The sequence below is a fragment of the Xiphophorus maculatus genome, chromosome 9 (assembly GCF_002775205.1).
Source record: "Xiphophorus maculatus strain JP 163 A chromosome 9, X_maculatus-5.0-male, whole genome shotgun sequence".
Classification (NCBI taxonomy): Eukaryota; Metazoa; Chordata; class Actinopteri; order Cyprinodontiformes; family Poeciliidae; genus Xiphophorus; species Xiphophorus maculatus.
In genome coordinates, this window is record NC_036451.1 from 10,750,825 (window position 1) to 10,776,800 (window position 25,976).

The 25,976-nt window shown below is 38.2% G+C and overlaps 1 protein-coding gene across 1 annotated transcript in view; it reads right to left on the reverse strand.

Annotated features, from left to right (window-relative positions):
- Nucleotides 1-25,667, reverse strand: part of nr5a2 (nuclear receptor subfamily 5 group A member 2) — a 70,999-nt gene extending 45,332 nt beyond the window's left edge. Inside the window, exons 1-4 of the mRNA XM_014469234.2 lie at nt 24,978-25,667; nt 22,009-22,127; nt 18,720-18,861; nt 10,786-11,498 (exon numbers count right to left, since the gene is read on the reverse strand). Coding sequence (XP_014324720.1) covers nt 10,786-11,498; nt 18,720-18,861; nt 22,009-22,127; nt 24,978-25,059 — 1,056 coding nt within the window. The 5' untranslated portion in view covers nt 25,060-25,667. The remainder of the gene's footprint in view (nt 1-10,785; nt 11,499-18,719; nt 18,862-22,008; nt 22,128-24,977) is intronic.
- Between the last annotated feature and the right edge of the window lie 309 nt (nt 25,668-25,976).

Genomic DNA, 25,976 nt, shown 5'->3' on the forward strand with positions numbered 1-25,976 from the left:
GGAGGGTGTCATCTATCACTGGACAAATGCAGGCCATGGGGGGTGCTGGGAGAAATTTGGGGGAGGAGGGTGCTGGGGTGCTGTAGGGGGATTGTCAGCCAGAATGGCGCAGCTCCTCAAATGAAATAATATATCTTTGAAAGCTTACGCCCCGCACCAGGCTCACAGGCCATATATCAAGCCCCAGATCGTTTGGTGGATCCTCTCCAGGCCCATTAACCTTACACCTGTTCCCCCCTAACACCCCCACCTAACCTCACCAATCTACCGGTCCTTTTTTATTTTTTCCAACCTCTCCTGTCCTTCACCATTTCTTTTACCATTTCCTGTGTTTTTTCCCTTGGCCAATGCCTCCTAGGGTCCCTTCTTCATCTTTCCATTTAACACACCTTACTTATTTCTTTGTTCATCAGTCCATTGGCTCTTTATTTGTCAGCTCTCCTCTTCCTGAATCTTCTCTTGTTCTTTCCTGTGAAAATTTTTTTTTCTTACTCTGTATTTTCTGTTTTTGTTCAGTTTGTCTTCTTTTTTTCCTGTTCCCGTCAGTCTGTACTGAACTTCATATAACCTTTTATTTTATTTATTCCAATTTAATCCTGTGCTCTCCTCTCCCTTCTCCCTTCCTGTCACTCTTCATGCATAATTTTTTGCACAACCAAAGTAAAGCACGCTATGGTCCGAGTGTGTGCAGGGTGTTGCAACACAACCTGCAGAATAATTCAAATGCAATGGACCAGGGACACAGTTACAAATCTTTGCCACATGTGAGCAGACGCCAACCCCTTCACACTTGCAGTTTGTCAGGATTAGAGTGTCCGGTGAGAGGTTTTTGCAGGAGTGGCCAATGACCTCTGCAACAAGATAGACACTGCTGCATGAGGTTCTGAATGTGTCTGCGTAGTCAGTTGTATAGATGTGGCATTTCACAAGGATCACAGAACTTGTCTAAAATGGCTTATTAATTTCCTGTCAGTTATGAGGCTTGAAAGGGTGCGGGGGGCAAAGGTGCAATTACCGGTCACCACAGAGCAGAGGCAGTTTACAACACACACCAACACACACTCAAATATGATCAGGCACCTTGAATAATAAACTGCTTCTGAAATGAACATGAAAAAAATCAGTGAGTGGGGGGTTGGTGTGTATGTGCAGAAAGCGACTGTCCACTCTGAACTGGTTGGATAGGTGGTGTAAGTATAATTTCACCAAAGTAAATTCATGTAATATTCATGGGCATAGATGGAGGTGAATAAGGGGTGAAATTATGCAGTAGGGTAGAGTGGAGAACATCAGAAAACCTTACATTATTCACTCAGGTAAATCTATAAGCAGAGAATATTCAAGCCTGAGATCCCAACATCAGACACCTCCAGCCCCTTCAAACTCCAAAATAAAAAGTCTCATTTAGTGTGAATGAATGAGTTGAGGACACTTGGATAAGATGAATGAATATCTGTAGAAAATTGTTGAACATAAATAATTTCACCATCCTAAATAACATCCTGTGCTAACTTCAGAAACGGCTAAATCTGTGGTTTTAAGGGCCCAAAAATTGTTCTTTTTATTAATAGATGTTTGAAAAACACTGTAGTTTCTACATTTTGAAAGACAATGCATATTGATTTACTTTATTGGATATCCTTGTAGATAACTAATTAAGTACAAGTATTTAAAAACAGTAACACCACAAGGCTGCATATTATTAGAAAATCTTGCAATAACAGTAATAATAGTAAATAGTCCGAAGTCGATATCAGTTGTGCTATATGCCTTTTTTTTTTTTCTTCTTCTCATTATCACCTGTATTTCATACACCCTGTGACCTTTAGCATTGTGGGCTATGTCTTTTTGTGTCCCATGTGAGTATATGCTACTGATTAGTGCAATCAAAATTTAAAACAGACTGTCAGAAAAGGAAAAAGTAAATCTCTATTTAACTGGCTAAACATTGCAGTAGCATGCAAAATGGACGTTTGTAGCACTTGGAATATACAAGCCAACAATTACTAAACTCCAAACATTCCATTGTGAATTTAATTTTGCAATATAGAAATAATGTGACAATGATATTTTGTGCAGACCAACTCCAAAGCTAAACTAAAAAGTGAAATATAACTGAATAACAGCTGCCTGTAACTGTGCAATTTACACTTATCAAACATTTATCAAATGCAAGAAACTTGGATGTTCCCTTAAATTTTAAGCAGCCACAAAATGTATCATTTAAAATACTTTTGTATTATCTAAATACAATTATTTAGAACTCAGCAATAAAAATCTAAATTTCTATATTTTAGAGTTTTAACTAGAGCTGTCCCCAAACAGGGCGTTGTCCCTGGTACTGATCTGATTAATTTAAGTATATATATATTTACCAATAACAGGTAAAACATTTTAAAATATCATTGTTGCATATTTACTTCAATACAACTATAACCATAATTTCTGAGAGGCAGTTTTAAGTGCCGCCTCAGTACTATATGATAGATAGATATATGATAGATAGATATGATATACGATAAGCTAGTTTACAGTGAATGGTTCCAGTGAATGGTCTGCAGACATACAGTACAGTAACTCACTGTATTTTAGCCCTTCTCTGTAGAGCTCTGTTTTACATAGTTGTCTGAGCCCAAGCAGGTCATATGACATACAAACAGGAAACTGAAAAAGAGACTGTGTTGGCTGCTGCAAACAGATCTGTTAGCCCAACATAATCATGTGCATGGCACATGAGACAGTTTTCAACCAACAGCTGTAGGAATATTTTCTATGTAAAACATGGCAACATGCCTTGCTAAGTAAAACTATTGCTGTAATACTATTGCTGAAATAAAATCACAGATAGACCAAAAAAGGTAATAAGAGACAAGAATAGTCTGGGATTTGTATCTTGGTCATTTAAAAATGCTTTAATCTGGATTCCAATCTGACTTCAAGTACTGAGTCAAGGTCATGCCAAGTGTTTGTAATACTTTTATCAAACAAGTCTTAACCCTTTCATGCATAGTGGTCACTCCAGTGGACAGCTATCTAAAAGCCATTTTCTTGTGCTTCCTGTGGATTTTATGTTATAAATGCACACAGACCACTGAAGTGGACACTAATGCATCATAAAATATACCATCAACTACTGGCCATCAGCTGCAAATGCAAGAAATTATTTTTGTTAAATACAATATGGCCGACAGACAAAAAAGCATGAGAACCGACCCGGTCCCTCCTTCTACTGTAGACGACTCTTGCAAGTAAAAAAAATATTGTGACATCAGATAACCCCTAAGGAACAATACTACTGATGTATTTTTCAAATAACAACTTTGTATTTGGACAAAATTACAATTGATCACATAAAAATAAAAAATAAAAAATAAATTATTTTTACAAAAAAATTTTCCTACCTTTGTTATGCCCTAAGAAAAGAATTTTAAAAAATGGGAAAAAAAATCTGACACAAAGGATCATAATTCATGCATCAGAGGGTTAATGAAGACATGTTGATCCAGCAAACGTTTTATGTTTCTGATTTTATTATAATAAGTTACCAGGACATGACCTACAACAACAAGGTTCCTCAGCTTACCTCATTGCTAATCTTTTTCTTTCCTATTCTTTGCTCTTCCTCACTCCCTTTGCATTCCTCCTCTGCTCATCTCTCCACTCATCTCCTTTCTTCATTTCACCTTTGTTCTCTGCGCTTGTTCTTTCCTCTCCCCCACCATCTGTTTATCCAATATGGCTGTCCCATCTCAGCTGGGAGCTTTCCCAGGGAACAAGACTTCTAATACAGTTCCTCTTCAACATAATGGCCCTCAGTTCTGCTTTTGCCATAACTGTTACATGCAGAGTAGAACACAAGTAAAAAAAATCACCAAAAAGCAACAAAAAAAAGAAAAACTGTCTGAATCTTTAACTAAATCTCAGCCATGGGTTTTTTTTAAATATCATTGACACCTTCAGCTTCATCTTGTAAGGTATGATTAGACTAAGAAGTTTAGTTGTGTTTTGTGTTAATTATGCTTAAGATTTAGACAAAATACTAGGTCCAATAAATTTGGAAATGGGGTAACTCAGAGAGAAGAGGCAATTTTGAGACCACAGAAATATATATATATATATTTAAGATTTTTGTCAAAGAATGCTCTGAAATATTTTCCAAACTTTGATTAAATCTTATGCCAACATTTCTGGAGGGATATTGATTCCTTTTTTGTGATACATCTGCAAATCAAAGTTTCTTTACTTCCTGTTGGAGGGGATTATAAATAGCTGAGGATTGGATGCTCCACAAATTATGATGCATTTTTAAATAGATAAAAATGTTTGTGTGGATGAAGAAAAATACTTTGCCAAGAGAGGCTTTAAGTAAAAATATCTATTAGAGAGAGCAAAGTGAAGACTATATACTGTACATTTGTGCATTTAAAAGAAATGTCATGAATTAGAGAAGGGTTTTTTCAAATTAATAATAAGGTAATTATTGAAGTGTAAATTATTTTCTATTATCCATAGAAATCTTCTTCTACATTCAGTACATGTGAAACTTCAAAGTCTTTTCAGCTGTAATTTTTTTCCATATTACCCACTGCATAATCTGTGTTGACAAGGTACACAAAAGCCTTTGTTGTCCTAAAAGCAATCACACGTCTCTTTTTATGAAAGGGTGAAGAGAGGAAACAGAGGGTGGGGTGAAAAAGGAATAGAATTAGGAAGGTAAGATATAAACATAAATGAATCACTTATATTCCTAAACGCTCCGCTAAATTCTCCTTCCCATTGTGTTTGTGGTGGGAATCTAGAGAGCCATCCTTACTTTGAAACAATGGGGAAGAAAGGAGCATGGGACCATACACCAGTATGAATCACCATCACACACACATGCACGCACAGAAGCACAAAGTGCAAATACAAATTCAAGCTGGAACAATGTAAGTAGGTAGTTGGCTACATTTATGAGTTTTATATAAAATTTTATATATTTTTATTAATAGAATTCTAAAAGTCACTCAAACAATTTTTGTTTGATTAACGACCACTAATGCACCGATCCAGTTTTTTCACTTCCAATAGTGAAAAACTGATACAGATATCCGAGGGTTAGTATCGGTTGATACCGATCTGATACAGAAAGCCAGCACTGAATTGACACTAATTCAGCACTGAATTAACCCTAACCCAAACACAAATGTACTGAATTAAAAAATGTATTTGATAAGTGCAGCACACTTAAATACCCAATATATTAACAAGCTAGATCACACATGTAAAAATAACACAACTTTAATTTGTTCAGTCAGTGCATTTAGAAGTATAACAGCCAATGTAAAATAAATGACAAAGAAACTGAAACTGACAAAAAGCACTGTCTCCCTGTAGCTCAGAGAATAAACTTTTAATGCTTTTGTTGGCTCAAGAATCACTAAGTGGCTTAGCACCACAATAAATGAAAGACCTGTTATCATTACACCAAACTTCCATACCACTCAGGTTCTAGTCTATTCTGTATCCCCAGAATCAGAACCAAACATGGGGATGTGGAATTTGATTTTTTTATACTTTTTGTCTGGAACAAACTTCTAAAAAATTGCAGAAATACTGAAACCCAGAGTTCTTGTAAATAAAGGCCATAATCTCATTTCTGCAGAGTTGCCTTTAATTGATAAAAAATGGAACATCTTTCATTGTACTTTGCATTGCAACATTTCATCACTTCCATGTATTTTGCCACAAGGAAGTGATGACACAGTAATGTTCATTCCAGTTACTGTGATGTAATGTTTCTTGTTGTTTGTTGGGTTAGGTTTAACCCTTTCAATGTTTTCATCATGTAGAAACACTTTAAAAGGCCTTGTTGCTGAAATGTTCTATACAAATAAACTTGATTCAAAAATCAATTTGGAATAAAGTAAAACTCACAAACAACTAATTTTAAGTCACCTATTTGGTAAAGTATAAATATATGAGCATATTTTATATGACATTCATTGCAAAATATATAGAAATATACTGAACCACATAAACTTGTATTAAGCACAACTCTAGCAAAAAAAAAATAAAAATACCGTGAAGTATAACTATTAGAATATTCCAAACCACTCTTTCTGCTTGGATTAATGAAATGAAATGAAAATTGCAGTTATGATGGGTTCAAGCAAGAGTCATGGTTCCACACACAATAGCAGCTACCTAATATTTCAATGGAAAAAATAAGTAAAATAAAAGTCAGTCCTAAATTTAAATATGCACACCAAAGATGCACCTGTTCTCAGCTCACTGAAAATTTCATAAAATAATCACAAAAGCGAATGGCCTCAACCCTGCTGAAAATGTTATTTCATTATGCCAGTGATTTCAAAACCAGAGAAACAGTGCTGCCACAAGTCTGTCGTTATGCTTAAAAATTCAAGACAAAGGCAGGTTAGTCATAAAGCACAACTTCTTGGATCTGAATGGTAAGAAATAAATGTTCCTCACGTCATGTCTCACTCCCAGAGGTTAAGGGGGGAAAAAAGCGGAGGCAGCTTGCCATGCTGGAAAAGAATGGGAAATGGTCTGTTGTAGGTTTTTCTAATGACAAAATAGTTATGAGAGCCGTGATTATGGCTAATGTATGGAAACCAAATCTTTACCCACATTTCTGGCAGATGCCTTGCACACACCCTTCCAGGTTGGCCCTGTTACAAAAGAAATTCTTTTGTTCATACAGAGCTAATAATAGTGAAAGGGGAAGGGCTCTAATCTGGCTGTGTGTGCATATGAATGTGCATGTGCACTGGCTAAAACTGTATTTATAACTTCCTACAGTGGCAAGTCATTCTTGTAACAAACTTTTAATTATATTCTGGTTCCTGTATTTCTGCTCTTAGGCTTGACCTCACATTTAGCAGTCCAAACAACAATAGCAGAAGAAGTCAAAGTTCAGATGGATTCACAAATACAACCCCATTGAGCTGAATTCATGTTTAGCTCGCTGAGACAACAAAGGTTCACTGTGGGTGATTTTATCTTCATGAATGATTTATTCAGTCACTTAACATTATTTAAAATACATACATAATTATGGACAGCTAATGTTTTGTAAGAGTAATCGTACCCCTTGAATTTTTCACATCTTCTCATGATTCAACCTCAAAGTTTATTGTATTGTTTACTGATTTCATGCAATACAGCAAGACAAAGCAGCATAATAATAGAAGGAAAAATATACTTTGATTTTATGCTATTTTAAAAATGAGGACTTAAAATTGTATCCAGTGCCTTTACAATGATACCTACCCAAAAATAAATTTGAGCGCAGTTAAGTTTTGCTGAAGTCTTTCTATTTGTTATTTAGTCTCAGAATGAGCACACCTTTTCTACAAAGGCTTCAATGTTGTGTTAGCAATTGAAGCTAACAGTCTATTTGTTCTGTTTACTGAACAAATAGACAGAGGATCACACCATACAGGGAGGGATAAAGTTGTAGAGAAGTTTTAAGGAGGATTTTTTAATAAATAATAAATTGGACAGTTTTCAAGCTTTAAATAGGTCTAAATCTCAGAGCTTGGAATGTAGAGCACATGTCCAATCTATGGTACATCTGTTAACCTAACAGATTCTTTTTTACATAAACTGCTAAGATAAAGTCTAATAAGGGAAGCAGTTAAAAGACTCGTTGACTGCTCTGAAGGAGCTGCAGAAATCCACAGCACAGGTTGCAGAATCTGTTGAAAGCACAAGTAGAAGCTGTGGTGCACCCCATCTGGTGTTTATAAGGGTGTGGCTAGAAGGGTCCCATTAGTAATATGCGCAGTAGGTTTGCCACATGCCATGTAGAGCCTCTGGCTAGAAGCGTCAAAAACTTTTAGCCTTTTGCAAAAAAAATCTAATGTGTCAGAAAAGTAAAGCTTCACATTACCATAAAAAGAACCATGCAGAGTTGCATTGGAAGGGTTTAGATCAAAGAATAGTCATGTGTTAGAATGCCCCAGTCAAAGTACAGACCTAAACTGAAGTACAAAGACTTGAAGACTGCACTGTCCACAGCTGCTTTCTATACAATCTGGCCAAAATTAAAATGTTTTGCATAAAAAAGGCAGACGCTAGCTGAGCAACTTTAAGCAGCATGAAAATTGGCTGCACAAAGTATTAACTCAGTATAAAAAAAATAAAGTACACCACTCTTTTCAGAAACGTCTTGTGACATTGTTGAAATATGTGTTGCATTTTCTTCCCTTTCAAAATTATTCACAACTTTGTTTTGATCTAAATGGTAAATGGTCTGTACTTGTATAGTACAAGTCCAGATTACCCCAAAGTGCTTCACATTTGATTCAGTCATTCATATATTCACAAGCTACTAGATAGTGACCACACCTGCTCTGGGGCAGTCTGACAGAGGCCTGACTGCCATGCACCACCACCACCAGGCCCTCTGACCACCACCAGCAGGCAAGTAGGGTGAAGTGTCTTGTGCAAGGACTCATAATCTAACACATAAAATCCTCCCTCACCCCTCAAATTTATTGAAGCTAGTGATAGTAATGTGGAAAGGTTCAAGAAATATTTGAGTAGTTTAACAAAAAAGACCTAAATGTATTGAAGAAAATATCTTTGAGAAGTTACAAAAGACAATATAAAAACAGTCTTCATAATTTTTTTAAATGGTACTCATTAGACGAATCCTAGGTTTTGCCTTTCTCATTCAGTACTTCAAATAATCTTCTCACAACAACTTAGCTCAGATTATAACAAGAGTTTGCAATAAGAAACAAACAGGAAAGACAGGACGGTCAAGCATGTGGAGAAAAAAAAACTGTCAGAGCCACAGCTAGCATATTATTTATCAAAACCCCTTGTCCTTTGAATGATGCTTTAACAACAGAAGGGGCAACATAAGCAACATTCTATTATCTCCCTCACATTTCCCCTGAAAGCAATGAGGCCTGTGTAACAGTGGGAAAAGCTTTGAGCTCGGGTCATTTTGCACCTTTGTAACAAGCACTCGTCAATTACTGTTAAGATAGAGTAATATGGGTAGTCATTAGGCAAACATAATGACAACTCATTCACGGCGACAAACACTAGTGGCTGATATAATTGAATTAGGAGGAGGGTGTGAGAAATAGAGATGCTTTAACAATGGAGCAGAATTGATCATTCAAAATTAATGAGCAAACCACACACAATTATTAGATGTAGCCACACCCTTCAGTGAGCCCTTTTGTATGTGTATGAGAGCCTCTGTATAGTGAGCATCTATGGCAAATGCAAATAAATATCTCAAAAAGGTCAAGAGAGGGGGACACAGTGCATGCTAAATGTCGACATGTGTTATTCAAGGACTCTTATCTGTTTAGTAATTGGCACATTTTTTTAATGTAATATTTTTTTGGCTGTTATTTTCCCTTTTCAAAACAAAATTACACTAAATATTTAGAGGGGATTTGGCAACAGGCCCATGAATATGCAGCTGAGCCTGTGGCGACGCACTGTGAGACAAACAGAAATAAAAAGAAATAGGCGAGGGGAAGAAAACCAGGTGAGTGCAGGCTAATCAAATGCCTTTCAAATCGCTTTGAGGATATTAACCTTCATTCAGAACAAATAAAGCTGTAAGTAAAATACACGCCACAAGCTCTCTCAGAGGGTCTGTGATGAAAAGAAAGCAGAATCCAGAGTGATGTATTGAAGACAGCAAACACTGGTCATTTGGGATTAACTCAGGTAAACAATAACAAATGGTACAATATTTAGGAGACTTAAGATTGTTGCTTTAGACATCGTGTAATGCAGAAAGTGTGATTTCAGTGTCGCTTTTCAAGAATATTTAACTGGTTTTAATTTTCTTTTTTGCAACCACATGTAAAACATGTTTAAAGTCAAAAATTGTGATTCATTGGGATTTACAGAGCTGCAGAGTGACATTTAGACTGTTACGGTCCTCAGAAAACCATCTTTCTACTTTAGGAGGACCTGAGGCATGAATTTAAAAGGATATGAAAGTCTTCTTTATGAGAAAAAAGAGCAATAAAATCTTTTAACAATATAATGGTATATGAGACTAAAAAAATCTGAACCATTCATGTGCTCTAATCTAAGTGTTGAGTATTGTGCTTTCATCTGAAACTTGATGAATACCTTAACACCTTAAAATTTTACTGCTAAAAGATACATTTGTCAAATAAACTTATTGTAAATGCCTTCAAACAATTAAATTAACCATAGAATTAAGTGATTTGAAAATGAATAGAAATAATTACATTATAAAAATATACCAATTTAATTGTTCAATAAAACTAATCAAAGCACCTAATTTAATCTGTATTGTTTGCAGAATACTACAATGTCCCTAATGCTCAGACTAAAAGTTTTCAAAATCCACAGCGAAAGGGGAAAAAAAGTCTTTCGTGTGTTTGATAAAAACAACTGGCTGGTGAATTTTGATTAGGCACTACAGGACAGAGAGCAGTGCCAGCAATGAGCAAATTCTGGCTCACAGCCCACAGCCTTGTACACTCAACATTAATGTTGAAAACCAGGACAGACAGGATATTAGGTGCTGTTGAACATAAGGAACAGAACAAATGATGTATATGAGCAGAGTTAAATCCCATGCTTGGAAATGTGGTAAAAGGCTTAGCACTGAAGCAAAATGTATTTTAGTTTATCATTGCCCATTGAACTCATGGCTCTTATTTGTGTAAAGCAGATAGGAGTTTAACATTAAAAAGTAAATGCCTATATTTTGATCATGTCCTTATAACCCAAATAACAGCATCACTGCAGTAGATCACTCACACTTACCTTAAGTTCACGAAAGAAAATGCTGCTGCGGGCCCACTCCACAATAGAGAAGAGTGTTTGGTCGGCCATCTTGCACATCAGCCCAAATGTGTTGAGCTTCTCGTGCTTGCCTCGGCTGGCCTGCTCCTGCTGTAGATAGGCCAGGATCTTTGCCTGAACCTGTGGTTCATCGGGTTCACATTTTAGTAGCTCTACTATCAGATGGGGGAAGGTGGTTGGAGAGCCTGACTGGTAGGCATCAACGTAAGCGTAGCCCATGATGGACTCTGGAGAGCTGGTGTATGGGTCTGGATACTCAGACTTGATGGTGCGTGTGCCCTGGAAGTGTCCGTAGGCCGCCTGGTAGCCCTGCAGGCTGCCCGCGTGTGGCGGCATCGCCATACTGACAGGAGAAGTAACAAAAGGGCTACGATCGTAGTCTGTAGGAGGCAAAGCTGTGGCGTGATGGTGATGATGGTGGTGGTGGTGGTGACTGGCGTGGTGACCAGCATGGTGGCTCAGTGGAAGGCCTTTGGATGCAGCCGAGTGGATGTTCTGAATGGCTGAGGAGATAGTGAGGTCAGTGGGTACAGCTTGCATCACCTGGCTCATGGCCTCAATCTTAAGGCCATTTGCTCGGATCAGCGCCTTCTTTTGCTGCTTCAGGGCACGGTCACGTTTGTACATTGGGCCAAACTTGTTACGACCGCCACGCATGCGGTCTGCTCGCACAGCTGAGAGGAAGACATGATAAAGAGGAGAAAAGCAGACAGTTAGTTCAAACGTATGTTCAATATACTCACTCTTGATGGCATTTCTGAAAGACAAAGCAAATGTTCACACTTTTACTTGTGATACATTCATATTAAAAACCAAATGATGCACCTAGAATAAATTCATTCACCATACAACATTAACTTGTATCAAAGGAAGGAGCAAAGATTGAGAAGAAAAGGTGCAAGAGTTTAGATTATAATTATAAGGAAATAACACTGATTATCACCTGTTTATGGCATTTGTTCGTAGTTTGTATATATAGTATCATCAATGATTGAACAGTGGTGAACTGATGTCAGGGTAAAATGATGCACACGAGGAGTGAAGTTTGGCTTGTTTATTCTAATCCAACATCAGTTAAGGGGCTGCATAGCCATAAACCTGTGAGAGGGCCTCTGGTGGTCATGGCATTATGCCAAATCGTGTATGTTCACATGATGTGATCTGGATCAAACAGCACAATATTTCTCCTCAAAAGCAGACTATCTTGAGAAGAGTGATTCAGTTGCTGTCAGCCTGTGGCTTCAATTTGTAAAACAAGTGAAAGCTATTAAAATTAGCCTCCATATAACAGAACTATTTAACAGTTTGATCATTTGAACATCTGTTTGAAAATGTTCAAAATGATCAATTATAAACTGAATAGAGTTTCTTTGAAAGCCTGCTTTAGATTTATGAACCATTTCCTCTGTCAGAGTAAAATATGGGGGATTCTACAGTTTTCCAAAAATCTTTCTAAAATTTCCTCTTGCCTCTTTCTCTTCCACCAAAACTTGTCTTGTGATGTCAATGTCTGATTACATCCCAATATTGAAACATTGGTACAAACGCAAAACATTTTAGGGGTGGTGTTTACCATCAGTTTTCTGTATGGCAAAGGGTTACGCATGACAACTACACTTGACGTTTATCAGTCGACTGCTAAAGCCCACAGACCAAAGTGATAGTTATGTTACTCATTGACCAGAATTTTAAACTTGTATGAACCCAATGACAGAAGGATCATAGTACAAGAAGTTCTATTTTTTTTTTTTTTTTTTGTGGTGAAGGGTGTCTGGGCTCCCTCTCAGAAGTTAGTTAGTATTATAAACTCTGACAAAAATCTACTTTTCTGATTATGCAATCCCTAAAAGCTTTTAAAATGTCTGTGTCAATTAGCAAGGACTTCTTTATAAAGACCAAAGACATGATCAGTCTGACAATAATTCAATTGGGGTTCTTATTTTCTGATGAAACAAACGCACCCACGATGCTCCCCCGTTGCCCCCCTACCCCTCAGCACAGGGATCCTGTGGTGAGGATCACAACGAGTGTGAGCTGTGGGTATTTCTAATGAACAAACTGGGCACACAGTGGACTGCAATGAGGTTCATGTGTGATCTGACCGACTGCTGCCACAGGGAAGCTGCTCTACTATCTCTCAGTCGGGGGGCACTGGTGTTAATTATTCATACTTAATTACATCTTATTCTGACAAGGTTTTGCAGGGCCCAGCGTGCAAAAAGCCAACAGACGTCTGGGACTTAATGTAGCATAGAAAGGGAAAAATATGCACTAGACTTTTCAGTGCTAATATTCACAAATATTAGACCCATATCATCATGATTTTGGAAACGGCTTCCATCTTTTTAAATGCATCAAAATGCAGGCAAATATACTATTAAGCCCAAATATGTTTGACCTTTTCATACACAAGGACAAGTCAAATACCGTAGCAAGAAATCTTAGGTCCACTGAGATGCCTGATGCTTTGACAGATGAATGAAAGAACAGAAGAGGGAAAGTGAAGTGGGGGTGTGGAGAAGGCGTGGAGCGGGACTTAAGTTCAGGGGCGAAAGATGGGCAGACACCCGTACAAAGACATATATGCATACCCACACACACATTCACGCCTACACACCAAGCTGCCTTGGGAGGGATTTTAATGACCTCTTTCACAAAATGTGCCTGTCACTGATCTGAGCAAGCACCGCCGAGAGGGCAGCCACACACACACACACACACACCCGCCTGCACCCCCCCCCCCCACACACACACACACACACTTATGTATAGATTTGACACCCAAACACAAAGTGGCTTACATGGAAAACATCACACACTGTTCCTCATCAGAGAGATGGGAGCGTGCCAGACGGTCCACCACCTTGAAGAGACTCTGGTGGTTTAAATGCAGTGATTTACTCACACTCCAACAGCCACTTCCCCACATGCATCCTCACAATGTCCATTCAACTAGACTCACAAATGATCATGACCACTGAAAAATTGCTCTCACATCAAAAAAAAAGAAGAAGAAATTGGGATTCCAGTCAAATGTATCCATTATACATTATTGTAGGGTAACTTTAACTATTAATGATTCTCCACAACAGCGTAATTAATGAGCTGAGAAACTAATAGTTGGCCCTACTGGGAAAACAAAATTAGGCCCTGACTGCCTTTCTCGCCTGCCTCGGACCAAGGGACCCACAGCGCATCATGAATACCAGAGTTGGTAGTGGTAGCGGTGGTGGGGGGGCATCTTACAACTACATACACATGCATACTGGGGCACACAAACGTGCACACATTTTTGTCTCTAATTAAACAAGGTGATTTGCATTCATGTAACATGGATTAATTTGGAGGGGGAGGGGAGAGGGGGAAAGTGCACACATGCATAAGGAGGCAGAGAGAAATGTGCATGTGTGAACAAGGTGGCAATATGACAAGTGTTGGGACACTGCAACTATGTAGCTTCTGATGAGAATGAATTCATATGATCCCTATACCCAACAGAAATGAGAGCAATAAAGATTTTAGTTTATCAATATAAAACTTTATGCATTAACCGTTTCAGTGGCGTTGCCTTTGCTTTCAAGGTTAGATTGCTGTTTGCCAAGAAAAGGGTGAATTTATGTTTTATGGCCAGGGCTGGCTCAAAATTTTTAGGACCCTTACCAAAGACACTATTATAAGCAGCATATATAATTGAACTTCCGGCTTTAAATTATGACTTACAAATAAACTATTACAAATGATTTTTTTTTTAAAAATTGTAATTCTTTTGAATTCAGTATTCTGAAACCTTGGAAAGAAAATTATAAAGAGGCTTATTCCTAATAAACAAAACTACAAATATAATTTTTTTATGCCTGTAAACAGTGTTGGTATCTTTATCTCCCTGCTGGACTAAAACCTTAAGCAGCAGCTTATTTCTCTTATGCCTGAAGCTTGCTCTGAACTGAGTGATTGGCTGGACAAAAACAGCCACAAACAGACTTTCAAACAAAGTCAACAGAAATATTTAGATTCTTTCAGTAAATAACTACAGCATAAAGGCAGGAGACACAGAGATGAAACTGAAATATTGTTATGAAAACCAAACAAAAAAAAAGAAATCATTTTTAAAACCAATTACATTTGTGAATAGGATTAATTACTTGAATAAAATGTGATGCTTGTTCCCATTAGAAGATAGGGGAAATATAACTTTTACTATGGTTAAACCAGTGAAAAGCTACTGACACAGGAGGTTAATAGTGGGGCTTTAGGTTTGTATGGTTAAGGACATCATATACTGTGAGATGTTGTCTGACAGCACCAATGCACAGACTGGGGAACATAAAATTCATAAATTTCCAATCTGACACAACTCCTCCTATTCTCCAAAAATGTCCGCTGTTCCCTGTGTGCCTCAAACTTGTACAAACAAGCAGAGACACAGAGAACATTCATTTTTTAGTAATGTAACATTTCCAAGAACACCCCTACACACAGACACTAACAAATACTGAACTCCTTTCTTACACACAGCCCTCAGTGCTTATATCCTCTGATTTATGGTTGTTTAATATACAGGAATATTAAGCGTGCGTAGGTGAGGATCCCTGTCGGCTGCCGGCATATTAATGGGTCCCGCGGAGCCTTGCTGACACCCTGTTTGTCATGTCGGGGCCCCGGCCCCTGCTCTGGATGCGCCCTATCCCATGCACACACATGAATACCTATGATACCTATGCATAAGTAATGGGACAGCTCCCCGGCTTTCCCACCACAGGTACTGAGAGGCTGATGGAAGACAAATCAGAGCTGGAAAGATGGAGACGGGGAGGAAATAAAAAGTGGAGGGAGCAGGGGAGAGATGCAGCAGGGAATATACAAACACTCAGCCAGTGGTGCTAATTTCAACTAAGTGGCTCTTCAGAGGTTTTGAATTTGTAGTAATCAATCAATTAAAATTTTATGAACGATTAACTGCATGCACAAAAACGACGTGAAAGGAGAAAGGGAGTCTCTGTGAGAGCATCATATCTGAAATAACAAATTTATGTAGGGATCAAGATATTAATGTTATGTTCTGCCTTTAAAATGATACACAAGTGAAGGAAATATTAGGCAGCTCAGTGAAGCATATGATACAAGACAACTATTAGCAAGCAAAAAGACAATCATGCCAGTGGGAGCTGTTCAAATATAGCACGCTTCACTGGCTGCGGTGAGTGATGTTCTAATGAATCAAATCTTGTTTTTTCAGGGGGACAATGCAGGCGGGAGATGCAAACAGCATACCAAGAAGAGAGTGTGCTTGCAGCATGTGGATGGATTGGATTCTTTCACTCAAAATCAGTCACATAAAGACTTACCATCCTTTACTGTTTTAGTTATATTTACTAAAAACAGTTTTGAAGAAATGTTTTATAAGATCTGACAGCATTGTTCACACCTAATCTAGACTTACTGTACTTATTGTTGTTAAACTAATAAACATTTAGATCAAAGTTCCTACTTTACTGCTTTTGTTTTTACTCCAACTGAGATAATATAATGACATTCTGTTTATTTTATTGGGATATATGCAAGTTTACCAACTCACATATGCAACAAATATTAAAAGACAACAATAAACCATATTCTTGTAATATCTTGTCACTCAGCCACCTTACTTAAACTAAAACAACACTTTCACCAAAATAATGGCACACCTCAGCATCCAAAATTCTTTCACTCACTTTTGTATACAGAAACATAAATTGGATTTGTTTTTTTGCCTCAAAGAATGTCATCAGTTTTGTAATGTTAAAGCACATCTCTCTTGAAAAGAAAAGGAACCTGCCTAACTCTTAAGAGTTCTCATTGACTAATCTGTTCAGGTTTGCAGGTGGTATTAATACCAAAGATTTCTGTGAGTAAGCTTGTACTCTCAGTCTGAACTGCTGGTTATTGATATTAATTTGCTAATTTTAACTTTAGCAAATTGATGTTAATTTGCTAACTGAGCTCTTTTTATTGCACAAGGTGCAATGACAAATTTGGATGGAGAGTTATTGCACTGTCTCAGACACTTCAACATGTTTTTCCCCCTTTTTTCTAAAAGTGAACAAACTGCCTCACTGGTGGTAACAAAGGCTCAACAATTTAAAAAAAAACACACCACCAAAAACTGTTACACAAGAAAGTAAACTAAAAAAGTGGCACTTGGAGGCAACTGTCAAATTTTCTTTAAATTTGGTCTCTGGTTTATCTCCAAAATTTACATGTTTCTGAAGGCCATCATGCGCCGTAACGCAGCACATGGCTGAGATCATTTTCTTTTTTTAGATTAAAAGACAACTACTTCCTGCTGCCTGTGGCCATCTGAACAACTTTCCTGTCATGAATATATGTATGTGTTTAGGAGGCAGAGCTGTATGCGTGTGCCTGTGCAGTTGTGTGAGTGCGTGCCGGGGTGTGTGTGTGGTAAAGGGTGTCAGCTCTTCTGTGTGGGAGGTCTTTACTGGATGTGGCAGGAGTCGCCCACTGGAGCTTCTGGCACCTGACAGAGCGCTGCAGGGCCTCTTCTTGCCTACGAGCGGAAAGTTACCGCCGGCAAAACAAATCAAACACAACCACCCCCTCCTATCCCGTCTCGCGCCCCTGTTAGCTTTCAAATGACCGTCCGGGACTTTCTGCCCAAAGGCCGTTCACAGTTAATAGCTGTTAATGAAACCATAATGGCAGGTAGATGGAGACACCTCAAGATTTTTGCTTTGTTTCTGTTTTTTTTTTCCTTTTTGTTGTTTTATCCTTTAGTTTTGCTGTAAATGTAAATGCAATTACAGTAATTTCAAGAAAAAAAGTAAATTACAATCAGATGTTTAGGCTTTACATTGTTTTACATTCCACTAAAGTGAAGACAGACTTTTCAAATGTGACTGATTTCCAAATACAGTTTCCAAACTAATGTGTGGAGTAAATCCTAATTTCTGAGATGAACCGAGACCTCGCCATTTAACCAAAAGAACAAAATTCTAACTATAATATTTTATATTTCTCTTTACACTTACAACCAGACAACCCTCCCCGCCCATCATTTGCCCCCAACTATCTCTGACCTGTTACTCCATGCCAAGAAGTAATGATGGATATCATCTAATAAAAAAACACATTTTTATCTTTGCAAGAAATAAATACATTAGAGAAAATACTGCTGTCCAAACAGAGTCTTTATGTAGTAATTTTGCTTTATCTCTGAGCACCAACTAATTATTCAGTGTTTAGAAAGCTGCCTTCATGCAAAATAATAATACAAGCATAAATTCCCTTTGAGTTTCAGGTAAATAAAAATTAAGAAATGAAAACGCCTGCCTTCTATGCTCAGCTGAGAATTCATGGAAGCTGCCTTTTTCCTCAACCAGATGCATTGTGTCAGATCTTTGTTTATTAATATTGAAATGTGTCTACAACAGACATCTGGAATGAACTGAATCTGATGTAAGTTATTCATAAAACTCCTATGAACTTATGAGGCTATGTGATGATTTGTGGAAAGCATGTAATTGAATATTTTCACGTCCACACTTTTACTGAAAAAAAAAACAAACAAAAAATCACATCTCAAAAACTGTGTTCTTATTTTTCTGTATTGCCATTTTTTCTGAAGCAAATTTGAAAACTCCCCGGATATAAGAACCTTTTCCTTCTAAAGCAACAGCTGCACATCTATCACCAAACATTTACCCTCAGCACCTGCAGGTACTGCTCAGCCGAGCTTGTACTACGATACAAAAACGATACGAACATGAGCTTGTACATAACCTCATGTTCAGGGACAAGATAAATCTAAATGCAGGAGCCAAAATTCAGTAGAAAACTTGCCATTTTCAGTCACTCTGCAATAAACCAAAGAGCAGAGCACTGAAAAAAATTCATCATACCTTCTAGCTTCATGCCGACCGTGAGGCACTTTTGGAAGCGGCAGTACGGACAGCGCTTTCTCTGGGTTTTGTCAATCTGGCAGCTCTGGTTCTCTATACACGTGTAGCGCTTGTTGTTCTGGACGGTGCGCTTGAAGAAGCCCTGTGGAGAGAACCAATTAAGACGTCAACCTGCTTGACCCCTGCAATGCGATAGTAATTGGCCCATTCACACTCCCAGACAGATGGAGAGGGACAGCCTTATTGGATACATGCACACTCACACACACAAACACAGAGGGGAGTTTTTAAAGATATTCTACAATTTGTGCGATGCTTCAGTTTTTGCGTTTCCACAAGCTATTTCAGGTTCATTTATGGTTAGTGTGTCACACTAAATGTGACACTAAATGTGTCGTTATGAAATAAATTTCTTTATTTCATAATGACTTGGATTTTAATTGATGAGCAGCACATAAACTTTTGTTTAGCTGTTTTGATTTGTTTTCCAAAGCTTCACTGCATTTTAGACTACTTCATAAAATATTTGGCTACTCACTTTCAATATTCTCTTTTCACACAAAAACTCCAGGAATTAAGTAATTCTTTCAACCCTATACTTAATTATTGAATAATATGGCCAGGACACAAGAGAGCAAAAAAAAATCCAATAAATTATATACATAATTTAAAGTTCTGGGATTATAGACATTCATACACAGAATTTATTATTGGCAGCTGCAGTGAAAATCAAACACAGGAAGGTGGTATTAACGTATTCTAGATCCATAACCTAGGAGGAGAATCCTTAAACCTGCTCTTTAAAATAAAATAAAAAAGAAGGTGCTGCTGTCAATATCTCACCAAACACATATTTAATTGACAATCTGCATTGCCTGACCTGACCAAACATAGGGAAAAAAAGGGCAGAGGTTTGGATTCTGGAAAATTGACTCCCTACTTTAGTATTTGTGCTTCAGCAATGCTTTCTTCTTAGCATTCATGTACAAGAACTCAACCTGATTCCAAAACGCTTTTTATGGGTTAAGTGTGCAACTTCTTACTGGAAACTGCTCTTTTCAGATGCACAGCAAGCCAAGACTTAAATTGTTGTTTATCTTTTGCATGATCGATAGAAACAGCTTTTATTCCATTTACACTGCAATGCAATATGACTTAAACAAAGGCAAAAGTATATAATAACTTTATTGTAGTATTTGGGAAACACTGTTCCCCTACGTGCGCAGTGACTGAGTCTATGTTTCTGATCCATAAGCAAGCCGCATGGAGCGACTATATTTTAGGACTCAGAGGTTGTTGTTGTTCTGTTGGAACTTAAAAGAAGATCTCATGTTATTATTCCAGAAAGTTTGACGCAACATGTTTATCTTACCGAGGTGAAGCACATGAACAGAAATGATCTTTGCACTTCAATGACAGCTGATGTGTGTGTAGGCCTGTGTGTGTCTATAGGCACATTTGACATCTGCAAATGCAACTGTTCTATTGTTCATGATGTGCATCAGATCTGTTTCTTCTGTAGCACATCAAACGCTCAAAGTATAAATCTAATTATTAGGTCCTAATAACAATCATGCTCTACATGACTTTCAGCCTACATAGGATGATAGGGAGGTTAGTTAAAAATAAAATAATGTGATTAAATCTCGTCATTGATTTTTACACTGATCAACCTGGAAGTCGCTTCCAGTGAAATGAAGATGGATCTAACCTGGATCAGCTTGAATCTCTGCTCGCATATATTTAATGGCAGAATGAACCTGTAATGTGTCAGCAGGCTGATTTATCAGCCCAGCCCTGATGATCATACAAACTGCTACATTTTAGAGATAATCAATGACAGGCTTTGGGTAATTATCAATATCATTAATGTTTCACCAAGGATATGCAGCATTCTATAAAGCATCTCTTCATCTGGATCCAGAACACACACACACACACGCACGCAGCCCCGCACGTGCAAACACACACACACACACAAAACATCAGCATGTTTAAAGTCAGCCGAGAAACATGCAGATTGGCTGCACAGAGGCTGAGGAGCACCAGAGATGCCACTGACGTCTCCTTTCAAGCAAATATTCAGCATCTCAAGGTCAAACTATGGGATCAAATCTATAACATCTGCTTTGAATAATGACCACATAGGCAAGAAATGTGCACTGCAGCATCAATACTGCGAGCAGCAATTTTACGCTGAAGAGCGTTAATGTGGAGACATTTATCTTGGCTTAATTTTGCACTGACAGCTTTACTGAACTGGAAAAAAAAAGTCAACGCTTATTTGCTCTGTGTTGAGGAAGAGAAGGACAAATAAGTTGTTGACAGAGTTCAAGTTTAACGGCATGGTACCTTTTATTTTACTCCTGTCTTGTCATATGGAAACAAGTAGCTCAGGCAAAGCGGATGATCTTCTAATGAAACTGTGATGAGAATTTTAGACAGAAGCTTTCTCAAACAGCAACATCACTAGAGTACATTGTGCCTCAAGTGTTGCAACCCTCCCACATATTTTGCGATCTATGCCATTTCAGATTTTGATATGGGTTATGTTGCTCACTACCCAGGGCACCATTCTGTTAGGACAAGGTTTGAAACTTGAAAAAACAAAAAAACTTCCCTGTTTGTTACACTCCAAAAGAGTTTTCTATTGTGAATCCATGTCCAGTCAAAAGGGAGCGCATAAGCACTGTTAAAGAACAAAGTGATTGTGCTTGGAGCTGGTCTGTTCTGGTCTATAAGTTTAAGGCCTATCCCACTGTGTTTTGAGAAATGGGGACAGTAATTGATCATCTCTATTTTTGAACTACTGTCTATCTATCTGGTTGCAAAAAATGGCAAAAAAGACAGATACATTGATCATGTAATTGTCTCCTGCATCATTGCTATTTAAGAATTTGTTTCACCCAATTTTGATAAGGAAGTTAGAGTGTGTTCTTCTGTTATATATTTTTTTGGAGAGAATGTAACTGTATAGCATACAACAAAACTTTAACAGTGAAAAATTACTTTAACAGAAAAGGGTCATATATATTTTAAAAAATTGACTAAACACTAAAAGTTTGCTTGGATGCTAAATTGCCCATGTCACACAAGCAAAACTTGACAACCTAATGCTGACAAGACTGGATGTTAATGCTGCTATACAGTTTTAAACAGCTTTAACCTTCCTAACAAAACGGTACTAAACTGTTTTAGGCATGGCACACGGCACCGTACAAACTCAAATTATATTTGACGTTACAGTGCAGAAAAATCTAAACATTTTCTCGTCTTACGGGGCACCCACCTTGCAGCTTTCGCAGGTCAGGAGTCCATAGTGATACCCGGAAACCTTGTCCCCGCACACGGGACACATCTCGTCCAGGTCTTCGTCATAGGAGTAGTCCATCATTTTTAACTGGGGGGCTGCAAGAGGACACACGGAGACACACACGCAGAGTGAAGTCTATTTCAGTGTTGAGCGCTCTTTTCCCCCCCAAAAGCCCGCTCTCATCCATCAAGGTGAACCGCGGAGGGACTCCGCGTCGCAACTGAATGGGATTTTGTGAAACTTCAGTTCCTCTTCTGAAGTTTTAAATCGTGCCCCCAGACATTATGAAGGGTCGATTCTGGAGTGTGTGGAGGGACGCAACCATGTCTCCCTCTTACTCCTCACTCGTCTTACAGCCAAAAAAATAAAATAGGAAAAAAAGTGCAGGAAAGTCAGCCTCATAAATATGCATGCGTCTAAGTCGTGAAATCGCTGGGGGAAATGGAGAGATATTAGACTTGAGGATTGGATGAGAAAATGTTACCGCCCACAGACAAATGAAAACACACAGAGAAGCCCTTATCTTTGCAGGCGATTAGAAAAAACATCTAAAACCAACATTTTTCTTTTCTTCTCTAAGAATCAGCACTAGCGCCAAAGGCCAGTTCATGTGGATTTAAATCTGCTTTAAAGTTGTGAAAAAGTAGCAGCGATATTTTATGTTTTCTGAACAACTTCTTAAATATAAATTTTATTTGGTATTAGAAAAATAAAAGTCATTACTGTTAATCTGGAAAGGACGGAATTAAAAAAAAAACAGGTGCGCGTAAAATGTCCCAATTTATTTTCACAAATGTCGCTCATTAAAAAAGAAAATACAAGACGTCAAACGATTTTTAAAAGCTGATCTTATTTGTCATTGCTCTGATTTCAGTTTTGGAAATACTTTCATGTGCATGAGTATCTGTGTGTGAGCAAACAGCCAAGCACACATTTACAACAGTTTAAAGCATTTTATGGTACTTATCATAAAAAAGCAAAGCAGCCAAGATCAAACAGGAAAACCTCGGTGGATGCGGCTGTAAAAGTGGAAATATTTTGTCAGCCACAGACGCCTTTTCCGTGGCCTTCACACACATACACACACGCACACACACACACACACACACACACACACAAACCCCTACACATATTAGTGCCCCATTCACTTAAAAAAATCCTCTTCATCTGCTCTCCGAGACCCGTTAATTAGACATGATTTGTAGTTTGTTAACGCGTTTCCCTACTGGGATCGACGCTGAATTTTCGAGTTGAAGCAACAAGTTCTACCAGACTGCTGACGTTTTCTTTAACTCTATTTTTCACAGACGCTCAAAGCAGATTTAACCTCCGAACTCTATTTTTTTCTTTCTTTTCTTTTCTTTGTTCCTCTTTTTTATTTTATTTATTTTAGCATTTTTCGCTCTGAAGCGCATAAACGAAATAATATTACTATAGGCTGTGTGTTTGCTCGGTAGGTGCTGCAAAACTGAATAAAGATAAGAAATTTTACGACAACAGCGGTTGCAATTGTGATCTGCATCAAACTCATGAAACAGAAAATGATTATAGCAGTTAAAACTTCACGCTGCAAATACATATGTATTTTTTTAGCTTAACCAGGTAAGTTATCGAATAGTCATCTAAATAAAAGGGAAACAGCGTTTGCTTTTTAAGGATTTAATTCAACAAAGCGGTATGTTTTTTTTAACAAGTACTAGAAGGCCACCTGTTCATAAATCCAATCAAAACAGAATAATGACAAAAATATATTTCCACTCACGTTACCTCGTTTTGGTTTTTTTTTTTCGCCAAATCAGATAATAACCCCCCAAACAAACCACTCCTTCTATGAGCCTTATCACTGTGTCATAAAACCAAAGCGGACTAATTGATTTCCCGCTTATATTGCAGTGGAATGACGTGTGGAATATGCAGGTTACACGTGTTTATCTTTGACAATGAGTCAGTCTTCTTTTTTTTTCGGCTGCTGCGAGTGTAGTCTGTTTCGCGGGAAGATCAAGAAAATAAAATTAATGTAAGCCCGAGGGAAATATGCATAATTATGTCAATTCCAAGAAACGTTATAGCATCAAAGATGCTTTTTAAAATCAGATCATTAATTCTGCTTCTCAAATAGGAAAATAATGGTATGTTTTTTATTCATGTGTTTAAAAGTAAAATGTCATTTTATTATGTACCAAATCAAAACCTCCACCGACTTTCGAATTTAAACAATTTAGTTATATATATTATTTTAAAACAAGTTAAGTGAAGACATTAGGAGACTGCATATTTGAGAACATAGTTTCGTTTTATTTCTCACACTTTTACAAGGACAAGAAAACTTTGGATCAACTCGTCAAAATAAGATGATGATTCTGGACTCTTAACTTATCTTCTGGGGGTAGTAAATGTCTGCCTGACTCTTGAATATATTTTGTTTACAAATGACACATGATCTTGACAATTGTCATTTTATGGCATTAAGATGTAGTCCGGTAGTCTAATAACAAAATCTCAGAAATAGAAACAAGATAAACGCTTACGTACGGGTTTCCTGCCTTTCAGGTTTTTGTGCGTTTTTTAATGTTTGGTTAATTGACAGTTGATCGTGATAATTGTTCACTAGCAAAAACGTAAAGAATTGCATTTAAAGTTGCATCTAAATACATATCATGGGTTGCAAGGTAACAAATAAAAATAATAATATAAATAAATTATTAAAGTTTATGGAAACCCATTTTCAATCCGTCAAGTAAATACATCCAGCCATTAAACACTTGTATGGCACTAGCTTTATGAAAGCGGCAGAAGCCATCCGTGTAAAAGTAACGCAAATAACTTAGCACCAAAGTTTTTACTTTACCGCGCTGAGAACTTCAGCCAGATGCGCTGCTCAAAAGTGGACACCTCATTATGGAGCAGTTACATCTATAGACAATCGGCGGAGTGACTATTCTTACCTTGCAAGTTCCTTGGCATGTGCCCCTGTTCCCCATACGATCGAGTGAGTCCCAAAGATTCAGTCTCGACTTTGGGCAGCATGTCAGCGCTCCCGGCCCGAGCTGGAGACCGCGCACCGCTCGGCGGGACACCTGGATGTGTGAGGCAAACACACTTCGAAGTGTCCCGAAAGTCTTTTTTTTCTGTCCTGTTCTGTTTCTTACTTTCTGTGTCTCCTGCCTTCTCCCCCCGTCTTCCAAATTATTGGACCATGCTTTCAGCCTGATCCAGACCACTCAGACTTTCTCTAAACGTGATCGAAACGCTCATATACTCAGATACCCGATCGCTGTTACTCAGTTTCACTCATTTACTTTAACTATCTGCGTCTAAGAGAAGGGAACCTACAATGATGCTCCCCCCCTTTGAAGTATTTAACGAAGGGCAGATGCGCGATAAGTTGGTAAATTTCTCTCTGCTAAATGAAAAACTGCGCAACGTCCGGATGGAAGGACGACGGCAAGTTTGCCTTTATCTCTTCCAGAATTCCTTACAGCACGTCACCAATTAACACGAGGCTGTCAAAGTAAGTTAGAGCCTTCAGCAGACAAGCACGCGCCGGCGGGGCAGCCCTCCCCTAAGCGTAAAGTCGGCTTCGGTGTCTTGGTCGGACTGTCTGGAGATGTGGAGACCTGTCCTCTTCCTCCTCCTCCTCCTCCTCCTCCACTCCCTCCTCGCGGCTTTGTTTACGCCAGTCTCTCCAATCCGAGGCGCATGCGGTCATCTGACATCACGTCTCATCGGCCCAATCAGGCGAGGAGACCGGGAAGTATTGCCTCAAAGCTCCGTAGTTTCACCGCTCTGAAATCTCAGCTGTTTAATCCCGTTAATGATGGACTTTAAAAAGCTGCATTGATGGATTGAGGTGGGGTGAGGGTGATGGGGGACAAGGAAAATAAAAAAAAGGTGATGCAACTGCAGACTCCCCATTAGCCCACGGAGTGCAGAGTCTGAGCGCA